Consider the following 16918-nt stretch of genomic DNA (forward strand, 5'->3'; position numbering starts at 1 on the left):
CTATTTTGTCAGCAGTCTTAAAGTTGTGTATTTATCGTTATGTAGTGTTTTATCAGTAGTCAAAGTTTTGTATATATCATCATGTGGTGTTTTGTCAGTCGTCACAAAATTTTGTATTTATCATCATGTGGTGTTTTGTCAGTAGTCAAAGTTTTGTATTTATCATCATGTGGTGTTTTGTCAGCAGTCTTAGAGTTGTGTATTTATCATCATATGGTGTTTTGTCAGCAGTCTTAGAGTTGTGTATTTATCATCATGTGGTGTTTTGTCAGCAGTCTTAGAGTTGTGTATTTATCATCATATGGTGTTTTGTCAGCAGTCTTAGAGTTGTGTATTTATCATCATATGGTGTTTTGTCAGTAGTGATATCTTTTTGTTAGTCATGATGAAATGATTTGTCAACAGTCATTTATTGTGTATAGTCATCTATGACTTAGTCATGATGTGTTTTATTGTGTATAGTCATCTATGACTTAGTCATTATGTGTTTTATTGTCTATAGTCATATTTTTTTAGTCATTATATGGTGTTTTGTCAACAGTTATGGTAATCACTTTAGTGATAAACTGTTTACAGTTCAGGCTTTGTGGTCTTGATATTTATGATGATTGGCTTGCTTGGTTAGTAAATGTACCAGGAGGTCTTTAATGGATAGTTGTTCTTTGAACATTTAATCGGATATCATCTCTGGGGGATTTCTGTGGCATTCATGTTACTGTGGTGGTCAATAAGTGGCGTCAAATGTTTGTGTGTGGTGGGGGACGGGGAGGTGTTCTGATCACATTGTATTATAAGAAGAAATGTTATACGTGTGTTCGGTACTTCCCTTTATTGTCACCTGAACGATATTTATACTATTACGTATCTTTAACTAACACCCCTACTCAACTAAAACAGCAATACAAATTACTACAAGAAAGTTACGCACGCGAATAAAACCTTTCATTACAACTTAGCCAAACAATGAATGAAACCGAATCATATAGTTTCTCCTTGCAGGCCGCGACATGTTGCTATGGATTGATTTTCTGATGGGCAACTGAGGAAAATAGAAATGGGCAGAATGTAGTTGGGGAAGTGCATTTCACAATTTTAAACTAATGATCGCTTTCAAAATTCAATAAAGTATGTGTTTTTGTTATGAATCCTGTCCATATTAAAATGAATTAAAACGTGGCACTGATGTAACACCTAAACTTAGTGACAAAGACACACCAGCTGAGTGACAAAGATACACAAACAGTGACAATAGTACACCAGCTGAGTGACAAAGGTACACCAACAGAGTGACAAAGGTACACCAACAGAGTGACAAAGGTACACCAGCCATGTGACAAAGGTACACCAACAGAGTGACACCAGTTGAGTGGCAAAAGTACACTTGTAAGTGAATAGCACTTTTCCATAAAAAATATTTAAGAATTAAATACATTATTGTCAAGTGATGAATTGATCTGTTGTATCATAATCAGAGCGCAAATGAAAAACAAACAAAAGTTGGTATACAATTTTTTTCACTCAATATATGTCATCAGTTTCTTTGTACAAAGCGTTGACATTACATCCCAATGATTGTCTATCATCTTGTGGTATTTGTGACAAACCTACAAATGCCACGCTCTTGTTTCGCAGCTACCTCCTGAACTTAAGCAGACCGACACGAGAAATATCTCCTCCATTTAACTCAATAACCGGTTAGCACATGTATATCTATATCAATATATTTATTTCTCTGAAATAGAATAATCATTTTTTCTGGACAAAGTTATTTGTAAGTGACAAATTTGTTGTTAATTGTTATGTAAATATTTTTTATGTTGGTAACATGACTAAAACCGTAATTAATGATTAAACGTTTTGTTTTAGACACTGGCAAACATTGCCCAACAAATATCGGTACTCTCCGATTGCCAGTGACAGATAACATCTAACGTGGATTATACGTACCGTCGTATGCATACTTTAAATGTAGCTGTTACATGAAAAGTTAATGATTTGGTGGTGTTCCTATAGAGAAGCTGGAATATTAATAAAAAAAGTAATAAAATCAATCTGGCTGATTAAAATAAAAATGATATCGACAAGATTTCAGTCATGAGAAACCATGTCTGTTCTTTACTTGTATTTCCTTCACTGACAAGTCATAAAAGGACACAACAACTGTATAGTCATTATTTGGCTAAAATGAATTTTAGATTTGTATTGAAAAGTGTGTTTTTTTACGATACACTTGGTTAATTTCATATGATTTAAGACAGTAATACTGACATCCTCTAGAGTACAACTGTCAGCAGTAGTACTGTCATCCTCTAGAGTACAACTGTCAGCAGTAGTACTGACATCCTCTAGAGTACAACTGTCAGCAGTAGTACTGACATCCTCTAGAGTACAACTGTCAGCAGTAGTACTGCCATCCTCTAGAGTACAACTGTCAGCAGTAGTACTGACATCCTCTAGAGTACAACTGTCAGCAGTAGTACTGCCATCCTCTAGAGTACAACTGTCAGCAGTAGTACTGCCATCCTCTAGAGTACAACTGTCAGCAGTAGTACTGTCATCCTCTAGAGTACAACTGTCAGCAGTAGTACTGTCATCCTCTAGAGTACAACTGTCAGCAGTAGTACTGTCATCCTCTAGAGTACAACTGTCAGCAGTAGTACTGTCATCCTCTAGAGTACAACTGTCAGCAGTAGTACTGTCATCCTCTAGAGTACAACTGTCAGCAGTAGTACTGTCATCCTCTAGAGTACAACTGTCAGCAGTAGTACTGTCATCCTCTAGAGTACAACTGTCAGCAGTAGTACTGTCATCCTCTAGAGTACAACTGTCAGCAGTAGTACTGCCATCCTCTAGAGTACAACTGTCAGCAGTAGTACTGTCATCCTCTAGAGTACAACTGTCAGCAGTAGTACTGTCATCCTCAACAACTGTCAGTACAACTGTCAGCAGTAGTACTGCCATCCTCTAGAGTACAACTGTCAGCAGTAGTACTGTCATCCTCTAGAGTACAACTGTCAGCAGTAGTACTGCCATCCTCTAGAGTACAACTGTCAGCAGTAGTACTGTCATCCTCTAGAGTACAACTGTCAGTGGTAGTACTGCCATCCTCTAGAGTACAACTGTCAGCAGTAGTACTGTCATCCTCTAGAGTACAACTGTCAGCAGTAGTACTGTCATCCTCTAGAGTACAACTGTCAGCAGTAGTACTGTCATCCTCTAGAGTACAACTGTCAGCAGTAGTACTGTAATCCTCTAGAGTACAACTGTCAGCAGTAGTACTGTCATCCTCTAGAGTACAACTGTCAGCAGTAGTACTGTCATCCGCTAGAGTACAACTGTCAGTGGTAGTAGAGTACAACTGTCAGTGGTAGTACTGCCATCCTCTAGAGTACAACTGTCAGCAGTAGTACTGTCATCCTCTAGAGTACAACTGTCAGCAGCAGTACTGACATCCTCTAGAGTACAACTGTCAGCAGTAGTACTGTCATCCTCTAGAGTACAACTGTCAGCAGTAGTACTGTAATCCTCTAGAGTACAACTGTCAGCAGTAGTACTGTAATCCTCTTGAGTACAACTGTCAGCAGTAGTACTGTAATCCTCTAGAGTACAACTGTCAGCAGTAGTACTGTAATCCTCTAGAGTACAACTGTCAGCAGTAGTACTGTCATCCTCTAGAGTACAACTGTCAGCAGTAGTACTGTCATCCTCTAGAGTACAACTGTCAGCAGTAGTACTGTCATCCTCTAGAGTACAACTGTCAGCAGTAGTACTGTCATCCTCTAGAGTACAACTGTCAGCAGTAGTACTGTCATCCTCTAGAGTACAACTGTCAGCAGTAGTACTGTCATCCTCTAGAGTACAACTGTCAGCAGTAGTACTGTCATCCTCTAGAGTACAACTGTCAGCAGTAGTACTGTCATCCTCTAGAGTACAACTGTCAGCAGTAGTACTGTCATCCTCTAGAGTACAACTGTCAGCAGTAGTACTGTCATCCTCTAGAGTACAACTGTCAGCAGTAGTACTGTCATCCTCTAGAGTACAACTGTCAGCAGTAGTACTGTCATCCTCTAGAGTACAACTGTCAGCAGTAGTACTGCCATCCTCTAGAGTACAACTGTCAGCAGTAGTACTGTCATCTAGAGTAGAACTGTCAGCAGTAGTACTGTCATCCTCTAGAGTACAACTGTCAGCAATCCTCTAGAGTACAACTGTCAGCAGTACTGTCATCCTCTAGAGTACAACTGTCAGCAGTAGTACTGTCATCCTCTAGAGTACAACTGTCAGCAGTAGTACTGTCATCCTCTAGAGTACAACTGTCAGCAGTAGTACTGTCATCCTCTAGAGTACAACTGTCAGCAGTAGTACTGTCATCCTCTAGAGTACAACTGTCAGCAGTAGTACTGTCATCCTCTAGAGTACAACTGTCAGCAGTAGTACTGTCATCCTCTAGAGTACAACTGTCAGCAGTAGTACTGCCATCCTCTAGAGTACAACTGTCAGCAGTAGTACTGCCATCCTCTAGAGTACAACTGTCAGCAGTAGTACTGTCATCCTCTAGAGTACAACTGTCAGCAGTAGTACTGTCATCCTCTAGAGTACAACTGTCAGCAGTAGTACTGTCATCCTCTAGAGTACAACTGTCAGCAGTAGTACTGTCATCCTCTAGAGTACAACTGTCAGCAGTAGTACTGTCATCCTCTAGAGTACAACTGTCAGCAGTAGTACTGTCATCCTCTAGAGTACAACTGTCAGAAGCTGTACTGTCATCCTCTAGAGTACAACTGTCAGCAGCAATACTGCCATCCTCTAGAGTACAACTGTCAGCAGTAGTACTGCCATCCTCTAGAGTACAACTGTCAGCGGTAGTACTGCCATCCTCTAGAGTACAACTGTCAGCAGTAGTACTGCCATCCTCTAGAGTACAACTGTCAGCAGTAGTACTGTCATCCTCTAGAGTACAACTGTCAGCAGTAGTACTGTCATCCTCTAGAGTACAACTGTCAGCAGTAGTACTGCCATCCTCTAGAGTACAACTGTCAGCAGTAGTACTGTCATCCTCAACAGTACAACTGTCAGCAGCAATACTGTAATCCTCTAGAGTACAACTGTCAGCAGTAGTACTCATTAGTAATGTTAATGACTTAAATGGTTGAAACTTAGGATATTCCTTATTGGCCAAAATTAATATGTAAAAACCAGATCAGGAGGTGCACCTCAAAATCCAACAAATTTTGATTTTTATCTAGTTACTTTTAAAAGAAAAATTCTATAAAGGAATCCAAAATTTGTGTTAATAAGATCATGGACTTGAATGAAAACTAGACTGGACTAGGTAAATAGTAAGGGGGATATGTGTTGGGATTCGACAGGTGATTGACTTGATGAATAGTAAGTGCGATTTGTGTTGGGAACCGACTGTTTGCATGACTTTGAGAAAATCCGTAGTTGAAGCTAGAATCCATTCATTATAATAACAATAGACACTATCGAGTGCATAGTAAAATCATAAAAAATGTACTTGATTTCATCATGATATAAGAACCGTGTTTGAACCCGCGTACTCAGAAAATGATCATCGTTTGCCCTTTAACAATAATATCTTCCGAGAATTTGACGGAGATAATTAAACCTGATCACTGTCAATTATGTTAAGTGGAGTCCATATATAACATTGTTACTTCAAATAGACAGTTAATGGGTTTACAGATACATAATAATTAAGATGTTTGTATCTTATCATCGCGTTACGTGACAATATACACTAATCTGTTATTTTTCCTACGATTTAGCTTCAGTGTCAAATGAGGTGTTTGTTTTGTTATTTTTGGCACTTTTTCGTAACTTTGACACAAAAATGAAAATACTGACGTGTCAGCAGAAACGAAATTCAAAATAAAAATCGACGAAACGATTGCAAAATATAAATGAAAGAAATATTACCATGACGGAGATGATTAAAAAGTACAAGCAGAACAAGACCAGGTGTTCCGAAAGAGTAAGCGCCTTCATCTTCTTTGTCAATGCAAGAGATTGGTGTCATGTTCTCGAATGTGAACAAGACGAGCAATACTTCCCTTTAAGTTAGACAGACAACCCTGATGTGTCTTTCTCGACAGCTGGAACATGGTTCTACGTCATCTATTAGGTAACCAAAATCAGCTTTCTGGCATAATATCGACAACATCGTGGAGACAAAACTGCTCCTTGTGAAGTAAATTTAAGGATGCGCTACTCTAAGAAGAAAAAAGTGAAAGGTTTGATTTCAGAAAGTAGAAAAATCAATATGTTGCCGCACTACTTTTTCCGGTAAAGGTGTCAGAGTAACGCTGTGTAACAGGGCACTACTTTTTACCGGTAAGGGTGTCAGAGTAACGCTTTGTAACAGGGCACTACTTTTTACCGGTATAGGTGACAGAGTCACGCTATGTAACAGGGCACTACTTTTTACCGGTATAGGTGTCAGAGTAACGCTGTTTAACAGGGCACTACGTTTTAACGGTAAGGGTATCAGAGTAACGCTGTGTAACAGGGCACTACTTTTTACCGGTATAGGTGTCAGAGTAACGCTGTGTAACAGGGCACTACTTTTTACCGGTATAGGTGTCAGAGTCACGCTGTGTAACAGGGCACTACTTTTTACCGGTATAGGTGACAGAGTCAAGCTGTGTAACAGGGCACTACTTTTTATCGGTATAGGTGACAGAGTAACGCTGTGTAACAGGGCACTACTTTTTACTGGTATGGGTGACAGAGTCACGCTGTGTAACAGGGCACTACTTTTTACTGGTATGGGTGACAGAGTCACGCTGTGTAACAGGGCACTACTTTTTACCGGTATAGGTGACAGAGTCACGCTGTTTAACAGGAAACAGTTTTTTACCACATATTATTGTGATTTTATTCCAGACAGTAGAAATGTTCTGTTGTGTGCGCAGCATTTTGTTTTAAAATTAATGTTCCATTTCCCTTACAAGGTAAAGGTATGATATTTGGATATTAAGAAAAAATAATTTGAAAATACATAGCCACCAAAAAATGAAAATGTTACAAAGCGACTTAAATTCTTTATATTAAAAAAGAGGGAGAATGCTTATAATATTTTCACCCAAATAGCCATTTTTTTCCAAGATCAAGGAACAGGCTGACATATTTATAAAAAAAGGCGTTAAACCTGAATTGTCATACAATGTGTTATACCTGAACTGTTACACTAGGTGTTATACCTGAAATGTCACACTAGGTGTTATACCTGAATTGTCAAAGTAGGTGTTATACCTGAACTGTCACACAAGGTGTTATACCTGAACTGTCACCCTATGTGTTATACCTGAACTGTCACACAAGGTGTTATACCTGAACTGTCACACTAGGTGTTATACCTGAATTGTCACACAAGGTGTTATACATGAACTGTCACACTAGGTGTTATACCTGAACTGTCACACAAGGTGTTATACATGAACTGTCACACTAGGTGTTATACCTGAACTGTCACACTAGGTGTTATACCTGAACTGTCATACTTTGTGTTATACCTGAACTGTCACCCTATGTGTTATACCTGAACTGTCACACTAGGTGTTATACCTGAACTGTCACACTAGGTGTTAAACATAAATTGTCACACAAGGCGTTTAACCTGAACTGTCACACTAGGTGTTATACCTGAACTGTCACACTGGGTGTTATACCTAAACTGTCACACTATGTGTTATACCTGAACTGTCACACAAGGTGTTATACCTGTACTGTCACACTGATTGTTATACCTGTACTGTCACACTAGGTGTTATACCTGAACTGTCACACAAGGTGTTATACCTGAAATGTCACACTAGGTGTTATACCTGAACTGTAACAAAAGGTGTTATACCTGAACTGTCACACTGATTGTTATACCTGTACTGAAATACTAGGTGTTATACCTGTACTGTCACACTGGGTGTTATACCTGTACTGTCACACTAGGTGTTATACCTGTACTGTCACACTAGGTGTTATACCTGAACTGTCACACTGGGTGTTATACCTGTACTGTCAAACTGGGTGTTATACCTGTTCTGTCACACTATGTGTTATACCTGAACTGTCACACAAGGTGTTATACCTGTACTGTCACACTGGGTGTTATACCTGTACTGTCACACTAGGTGTTATACCTGTATTGTCACACTAGGTGTTATACCTGAACTGTCACACTAGGTGTTATACCTGAACTGTCACACTAGGTGTTATACCTGAACTGTCACACAAGGTGTTATACCTGAACTGTCACACTGGGTGTTATGCTAGAATTGTCACACAAGGTGTTATACCTGTACTGTCACACTAGGTGTTATACCTGAACTGTCACACTGGGTGTTATACCTGTACTGTCAAACTGGGTGTTATACCTGTTCTGTCACACTATGTGTTATACCTGAACTGTCACACAAGGTGTTATACCTGTACTGTCAAACTGGGTGTTATACCTGAACTGTCACACTAGGTGTTATACCTGAACTGTCACACAAGGTGTTAAACCTGAACTGTCACACTGGGTGTTATGCTAGAATTGTCACACAAGGTGTTATACCTGAACTGTCACACTGATTGTTATACCTGTCACACTAGGTGAATGCTTGTCTAACAAGTCGTGGTTTCTGGATTAACTTCATATTTCCATGAAGTACGAAACTGTGTATACATTGTACATCTACTATATAACAATGTCAACTTTTTGTTTTTTCATTTTACTTCACTTTTTTATTTTCATTGTACGATATAAACTGTAATTAGTTTAATGTTTCAAAATCTGTGTATAAGGGAATATCATGTTCTGTCAGATTTGAAAAGAAACAGAAAGGTTTGTGTACGAGTTTTGTATACAGCGGATGATTGTAGCTCTCACGTTTCTAACATTCCCAATAAATTTCAGATATGTAACAACGTAAGCATAGTATGTATAAAGATTGATGATGTTAAAACATGCAATATTTACGATGGTGATGTTTCAGATTTGTTACATACCTTTCTTAATGAATTTTATGAGCAATACTTAAATTCCTATGATGTTATGTGTGTTTCCTCTCAATTCTCAGCTCATTTCTGTCATGTCAATCCTGTTTTTTTGTCAATTTTAACAGCCTGTTTATGTTGAACTATGGAACTAAAATAGCATTCACTTAGATATGATCCTCCGTATAATGCTATTTTTTACGCTATTTATGACGACTTCATGACATGCTATGCAAGTTTATATAAGTCTTAATAGTTATTAATAAACAGCAAAACCTTAGCAATGGGCAGTTCCTGGAGAGACGGTATGTCGGTCAGGTACACGTGTTCTTGAAGTTATGTAGACTTGTGGAAAAAATCGAATATATTACAAAAGCCGGCGACGTAATTAAAATACCGTTACACATGTTGTCAATTGAAGGCAAAGCAGTGGAATTCCTGAGTAAAAAGATTTCAACAATTATTGTTTAAACATTCAATGCATCAGTTTATATTTTAAACATATATCTATCTGTGTACTAATGCAAACATATATGAGATTATATATATATTTAAATTCAATATAATAATTCCTGAAACTGGTCTCTGAAAATATACTATATGAAAAACATATTTTCCATTATTCTGGAAATCAATGCCACGCTGTTGGCTATTATACTTTAATATCCTACCTTGACATGGTGGTATTTTCTTTAATTTTTTCATTAATAGTACTTAATTCTAAACATATTTTTTCTCTTAAATCTCAGTTTTTCAGATTAGGCAATCTAAATGATGAAGGACTGTCAAAAGGAAAAAATCATTAAAACTACTTATGCATTCTTAAATTGTATAACTTTAGATAATTTCCAATCTGTACTTGTCATTTTCATTTCGGCTGTTGGGTATTCTGCTATATTTCCGCATCCAAAGAATGTATAAGTAACACACCAGTGAATAACACCTTTTAATTGGAATAGGTATTTCATACAGTAGAGCTAAATAATGAATCGAACAGCATCATGCATCCTAATACGTCGCCATACGATTTTTCAATTTCATCTTAAAATAGCCGTTAAGTTATTGAAAGGTAACTAATATACCGAGGATTATACGGAAGAAAATTCATATAAATATTGCCATAATATCTACTTTGATAGAATAGGCTTTAGTTTACATTGTGAATATGGACGAGAAAATGAGACCATCGACTTACTTATGCAAAATTTATTTACTTATTGAAATATCCACACTTTTATTGTACTGCTTAATCATTTACCATTGATCCTTAGTAAGAAGTTAAAACGCAAATGTTGAAAAGAAAGTATATGTTAAAAATAGGTGAATTGTTTATAAGTATTGCTGTTTTGGGAATACATACAACAATCAATCTGGTATGCCGTACAGATGGAGTTTGTACCGCGTTTTTCAATACCTGAATCCTTATCTTGCATTTAATCAAAGGTCGAATGGAGAGGTACCTTTCCGTCAAAACGAGACGGAGCTGGGGGTAGCTTTCCATCACAAGCAGACTGAATAGAGGGATGTCTGTGCTTAACATCAATCATATATAGTGACTGCACATCCCTACTTTCTCACCAGAATAATTGATTAGGTAGTAAACTGAATCTAGACAATGATTGATAATCTGGATGTCAATTTTTTCAAAAGTTCAAAGATGGAGGTATCGTTGATCAGTTTGTACATATTATTTTCATCGTGTATATTAAAAATAAATGAAATAAATAAAAAAAAAAAAAAAAACTGATGAGATTCAGCGATCAATCTACAATTTGTTTTCATGAGTCCTTTTCAACTTTATTGCTAAAACAATGAGTCCAGCAATATCAAAGTGTTTCCAGAAATTCTACGAGTTCCATAAAAATTACCGGACTCGGGACTCATTTGTAGATTGATTACTTGACATGTCTTCTGAGAGAGAGTATTACTGTAAATAGTGAAACAGTACCTTGTTGTATATCTTGTCTAAGTGTCAGATGGCTGAAACATCTATCTCTATTTTTACTAAGTTCTCAGCAACTTTGTAATGGAGATAAAACTAACAAACATTACATTATAAACCACCATCAAATTATTACGACCAGGACATCTTTCTTAAGTGATCGACAGTAAATCATATATTCATTTACACTTGATAACGATGTGTTGTCAATACAAAAACCGTCCTTGTTCTACCTTTAGAAAGATCACGCGTTACTGCTGAAACATGGCGACAGACTTATGTCACTTTGTACTATTGTGAATGTGGACATTTTGTCAGATCAACCACATGAAATATAAATAATTAATACGTATTGTTTTCATCGTAGACATTCATGTACCTTTATTTAAAAAAACAACAACAACACCAGGAACAGAAAATAGACAATTAGACGATGGCGCCATGCCCTCCAGCTAAACCCCATTGCTACAGTGTTCCTTCAGATCATATGCCTTGTGAGATCTATATGTTAGGACTTAGTAACATCTAAAGCGTGGTAAGGTTTGCAAGGTGTTCTATCATTATCTCAAAGTAGTTCACAGATATTTGATATGACCATTTGATAAAAAACGATAACTGAGAAAGGATTAGGTGATAATTTAAAGAATGCGGGTATGTTTTTTATAATAGAAATGATACATCATAACAAAAATGACTTAAACTTAAGCTTGTAACGCGCGGAACAGCAAATTTATCATGTAGAAGTGTTTGTTGACGGGGTCATCTGTTTAACCCATCACTAGATTATAACTTTGTTTTGTGGTTGGTGACGTGATACGTAATTTATTTATGGCTATTTTAATTGTTGTCCTCAGTAACATAAATCAGCGAGGGGTATAGGTTAGGATGTCCCACGGTCCCACCAACACAAACTTCTAAGTCTTCTTCCAGATCAGCATTCCTACCCAGGTACTTTCAAGGTAAGTTCTTCCAGTACGTTTAATGTTTCATAAAAAATGAATTTGAACATATTATCGAATTGAAAGGATCATGTGTATTACACTTCGACGTTCTTAATTATGGAACTAGGTTTATTATCTTTATTTTATGTGAGTAGAGCTGCTATTGTTTGTCTTACACTGCTACACTGTAAAAAACTTGAGTATATAAAATATTCGGTGAACTGTAACCAGGAAAAACATTTCAAGCAATATTGTTGTGTTATATTTCTTTTGGTCATGAAAATGTTTTATTTCCTCATGTTAAGAGACACTGCAAAGCCATCTACAGCGATGTTTCCTTTCGTTTGGTATGCAATGCAAACGTCTTCAATGCATTATTTATATAAGTTTTGGTATTGAAAATGCATCACTTTAGAATGTATTTTTTGGAGTCGGAGAATCAAAGCAAACATCCTTATATATTTGTATCAACTACGTTCAAGGTTATGCTGTAATACTATCTTTACACCATATTATTTTGAAATCTTTATGATCAGCGTTAATATTTTATTTTTTACAATGCCTGAATACTGATGTATGATGATATATATGCAGAACACACACAAACATATTTAATTCTTTTATAATGTCGTGCTTTTATTATTCATAGTTATTAAAATTCATTAGTGAAAAAAAAACTTTATGACCCCATAGTTATTGCCATTTAATGTGTTTTGTGCCACAGAATTAAAAGCGACACCACGCCATATTTAAATATGGAAAGGGTGTAAAAGTGGTGACGTTTAGCTTCGACCCCTGATCTCTACTCCGTAAAGTGTGTCGTCATCTGCCAACCTGTCCCCTCATTACGGGTCATCAGGAAACGTTATCACATGGCGATAATTAACTCTTAGCAAGCACCTGACGGACGAACGATCGAATATGAAACACAGCAATCTAAATACAGTAGGAAAACGACATGAATAATTGAAATTGCTGATTTGATTGAAAAACGAAACGTTTAATTCACATTGTTGACAACAACCGTTGACAATGGTTTTCTATATTAGTGGTTTAATGAAATCGACTAAAATTTAATGGCTACATGTATTGGGATTTGTCACGATTCCTGCCATGTAGGACCACGTCGTATTCAATGCAAGCCTGTGACCTACAGATACCTATAAAACAAACATAAATTACACAGGGACGCATAGAGTGTCGACTGTGTAAGTGAATAAGATCCTTCATACATTGCTTTGTTAGAGAAGTCATCTTGTTGTATATGATATATTTTTACATTTGCTGTCTGACAATTATATAATTATTTGAAATAGACATCGACGAGATAAAAAAGGGGATATTCATACCACAAATGCTGACATCTTGTATATAAACTATATAGAAGCAATATGACACTTCAACTGTATGTTCAACTGCAATGGGACGAATACTTATTATTTATAGAGATTCTTTAACGGAAGGGCAATTAATTTGAATTCCTATTTAGTCGTCAGAGTGTCCATGATATTGTAATTGTTTTCAAAATTAGAACCATTTTCAAAGTTGATAAATAAATATTCATAACAAGGTATACAAACCAATACATAAAAAAAACATCATCAGTTCTAAAAACAAACTACCAACATGTCAACATAATCACAATCCAAACTTAAATTCAATAAAACCAGGGAAAATATGAGCAAAAGAAAGATCACTTGAATAGTTGTACGGTTCAGAAAATACACATGTACTTTACACTATTCTTTAATTATCTGATGTATGAGGGCTTCTGCATCTCCCCCTCTAGATTTTGACTTTTCTTTTGATCACTTTGGATTTTTCTAAGTCGCCTACTAGGCTTCACATTTTAGGCCCTTAGCATCACTGTTGAGTCCTTGAAGGATGAAACAGCTGTATGATGCAGTTTAATTCATAGTTTGGCTCTACTGTATCTCACTCTAAATTATGAAATGGTGCTATTCACTTGTGTGTCGTTTGTACAATATTTAAGGTGGTAGACTCTAATGGTGGTCTTTAAGTCTCCGAGGTTTGCCGCAACTTGCTTGCCATAGTGGCACGGTTCCGAAAATACATATGTACCTGACGATATTCTAATATTATCTGAAGTAGGAAATTTACGAAATTTATCTAATAATGGGACTGCTATACATCACCGTCTAGTTTTTAAATCTTCTTTTGATCACTTTTATTTTTCTTCATCGCATTCTAGGGTCCTCAAGTGTGCCGAATCCTGCTTGCTTTATCTTGCAAATTCGTATGAATGATGTCACACGTCAGGAATACGCATACATATCTAACATTCATTTGAAACATTCATCAAAAAGATTACATCACGCGGATATTGCCTCCACTTAATTTTTAACAAATCGGTGTTAAGTTTTATAACTTAAGTCATGGATTTTCTACAGTTTCGACCCCTTGCATCACAGAACAGTCCTCGAAGGATGGAAACAGCTGTAACGTTACGCTACATTTTCATTCTTTATACCAACCGAATCTCATTAGATTACTCCAGAGCTAAGAAATTAATTCCATTTGTCTTTACCTCCGACAATCATAGGTGATACGCCGATTTTCTATAACTTTCGCTGCAGTGACGAGACCAGAACTTCTGTTTGTTTCTTTCTTTTTTGCAAATAAACAACCTCGTAATCCAGCCTTCGGACATTCATGACCTACGTAGGTTCAATATACTTACATATATCAGATCACAGGTATCTTTTTTCCAGAAACTGGACTTTACACGGAGATGTCATTAGATAGGTGATTTCACCAACATATTATCTGGAGTGAGATAAACCGATAAACCGAATTTTCAAAGGTAACGTAAATGTGTTTATTTCTCTATATATTGGAATGAAAGTTTAAAAGTATGATCGACTTCGCATTATATGTATGTATGTATGTATGTATGTATGTATGTATGTATGACATTATCAGATATATATAAACATGCGTTTCATTTGTTTCACATGTATTTATTGGATCGTTCGTGAATGAAGAAAGACTTTGAAGATTTTATTACAGGAAATCAATATTAGTATGATAATGTTATTAATTTATACAGTGGCATTTCCATAAAGTTAGCAGATGTATCATATGGAAGACATAAATAGACCTTTATACACTCGAATCATATGAAAATGCGAAAATTGTTTTGTTTCGAATACAAATATTCTAATGAAAGCATCTATCAGCACATTGTTGTGTAAAATTGTATCGTTTCGAGATGATTAATTTATCAGCTTCCATCTATTATAGTTATACTTTGTACATCTTCTATTGAACTCAAGTTGTGATACTATGTTGTATGGTTACACAAATGCAGAAAGTTGTTTAAGGTTCCTGCTTGTATTGTGTTTTACACAGAAACTATTGCAGTAGAATAGTCGTTCATTTTCACCGATTAATTCTCATTACAAACAGAACTTTGTTTTCCTATGTCACATCAGTTTATCCACTCATTTTTCTCGACATTGAAAGTATTGGAGAAGTTCGTCTAAATATTTAGTTCATGGTCGTTACGAAAATTTCGTATCTCGTTATTTATATGTCAATTCATATGAAAAAGTTGTAAAGGGTCGTTTCAGTGTTTAATCCGAACCTACTGAATTAATCAAACATGTTGCAAATACGTTTAATAAAAAACATTGTTTATCAATTTTTATAGGTTTAAAACTTCAATAGTGTATCAACTGCTAAAAGTGCTTAAATCATATCATCCTTTTGTCAGGAAATTGTGTAGCATATAAACCGCTGTTTGCTTCCATACCTTCTTACATGCTACAATGTTATCCCTCTGTATTCTTACAGGTACTATATTTAAAGAAACATCTGACAACATGGCGTCTCCCGTGGCATTAATTTGGGCACCATTGTTGCTACTCGTTCTGTTTCACACAGTGGACTGTGACGACCCCCCAACAACAACAGTGACCCCAACATCCGGTTTCTCAGTGGGAAGTGGCAGACAGTTTTTTGTCCGCAGACTTGCCACTAACTCTGGTTTAACAAGGCCTTATGGGCGAGCTACACAGCGGTATGTTCAGTATCCCCAGTATGGCTCAGTTCGCTATCAGGTGCCTTCGTACAGACAGGTGAACATTGTAAGAGTACCTTATTACATCCCTATCTATTTCACTGTTGTGCCACCACCCCTAAAATATTTCTACACAAACTTTGAAGGAGGGAATGGGCAATATGATTTTGCTGCAACAGACGGCTCCGTCGGATCTCATCGAGACTTTGCTGCTTCTGACGGCTCAATCTCAAATTCAAATTCGGGAGGAGGAGGAGAAAGGGGAGCCTTTTTGAATTTCGGCGGCGCAGGAGGTGACAGAACAATGCAGTCTGGTGGTAGCGGTGCAATGTTTGCTATGGCACAACAACAACAAATGCAGCAGCAGCAACAACAACAAATGCAGCAGCAACAACAAATGCAGCAACAACAACAAATGCAGCAACAACAACTTATGCAGCAGCAGCAGCAACAACAACAATTAGAATTTGCCGCGAGACAAAATTCAATAGCAAATCATTGGGCTATGAAAGGGGTACACATGGGTGGGGATGGAATGGGGGGATCTTTCAGTTCAGGTGCTTCCGGAATGATGGGTAGTCCTAGTTTCACCCCAATGGTGGGCTCACGCATTAGTCCAGGGCCAATATGAAACTTTCCTTATTAGGGAGCAGAAAGACCCCAGGTATACCCCTATTTCCGACCATGTTTATGTATAATCCGTTTATGTGAATACAACAAAAATGTAGAACGTTTCTGTGTTATCTATATATATATATATCCTGCAGTTGGCAATACCATTGTCTGAGGAACATACCTGACACATATATTTCATCTGTATTTAAGTAGTGCATTAATTTGACAGAATTACTTTCTGATTTAGTCAAAAATTGAAAAAAAATCTAATTCAGAATTAGAGTTTGCTATTTCTTATCCGTTGAAGTGTGGAACTTTCTTTCCGCCGAGCAATTATTTTGCCATTGGGCATAGTTCAACATAACGTCAACCAATCTCTAC

The 16918-nt window shown here is 36.8% G+C and overlaps 3 protein-coding genes across 3 annotated transcripts; 1 reads left to right on the forward strand and 2 right to left on the reverse strand.

Moving 5' to 3' along the window:
* Window positions 1-2007: 2007 nt before the first annotated feature.
* LOC132551025 (extracellular matrix protein A-like) lies at window positions 2008-2961 on the reverse strand. The gene is made up of 2 exons (XM_060215128.1): window positions 2265-2961; window positions 2008-2018 (listed from the first exon to the last, which is right to left on the reverse strand). Exons 1-2 carry the CDS (start codon window positions 2959-2961, stop codon window positions 2008-2010), a joined length of 708 nt encoding a protein of 235 aa, XP_060071111.1.
* Window positions 2962-3324: 363 nt separating this feature from the next.
* On the reverse strand, window positions 3325-5125 carry LOC132551026 (extracellular matrix protein A-like). The gene is made up of 2 exons (XM_060215129.1): window positions 4222-5125; window positions 3325-4172 (listed from the first exon to the last, which is right to left on the reverse strand). The coding sequence occupies exons 1-2, from the start codon at window positions 5123-5125 to the stop codon at window positions 3325-3327; spliced, it is 1752 nt and encodes a 583-aa protein (XP_060071112.1).
* A 10600-nt stretch (window positions 5126-15725) lies between these two features.
* Window positions 15726-16553, forward strand: LOC132551028 (uncharacterized protein DDB_G0283357-like). Its single transcript, XM_060215130.1, has one exon. It carries the CDS (start codon window positions 15726-15728, stop codon window positions 16551-16553), a length of 828 nt encoding a protein of 275 aa, XP_060071113.1.
* Window positions 16554-16918: the final 365 nt, after the last annotated feature.

This window comes from Ylistrum balloti, unplaced genomic scaffold (assembly GCF_031769215.1).
Source record: "Ylistrum balloti isolate Yb309-2 unplaced genomic scaffold, AGI_CSIRO_Ybal_v1 Utg370168, whole genome shotgun sequence".
In the NCBI taxonomy this organism is placed as follows: domain Eukaryota; kingdom Metazoa; phylum Mollusca; class Bivalvia; order Pectinida; family Pectinidae; genus Ylistrum; species Ylistrum balloti.

Coding starts and splice junctions, on each gene's coding strand:
- LOC132551025 (XM_060215128.1), bottom strand. CDS start 2,961: ATGGCAGTACTACTGCTGACAGTTGTACTGACAGTTGTTGAGGATGAC.
- LOC132551028 (XM_060215130.1), top strand. CDS start 15,726: ATGGCGTCTCCCGTGGCATTAATTTGGGCACCATTGTTGCTACTCGTT.
- LOC132551026 (XM_060215129.1), bottom strand. CDS start 5,125: ATGAGTACTACTGCTGACAGTTGTACTCTAGAGGATTACAGTATTGCT. Junction 4,173..4,221: donor TTGTACTCTAGAGGATGACA/GTACTGCTGACA, acceptor GTTGTACTCTAG/AGGATGACAGTACTACTGCT.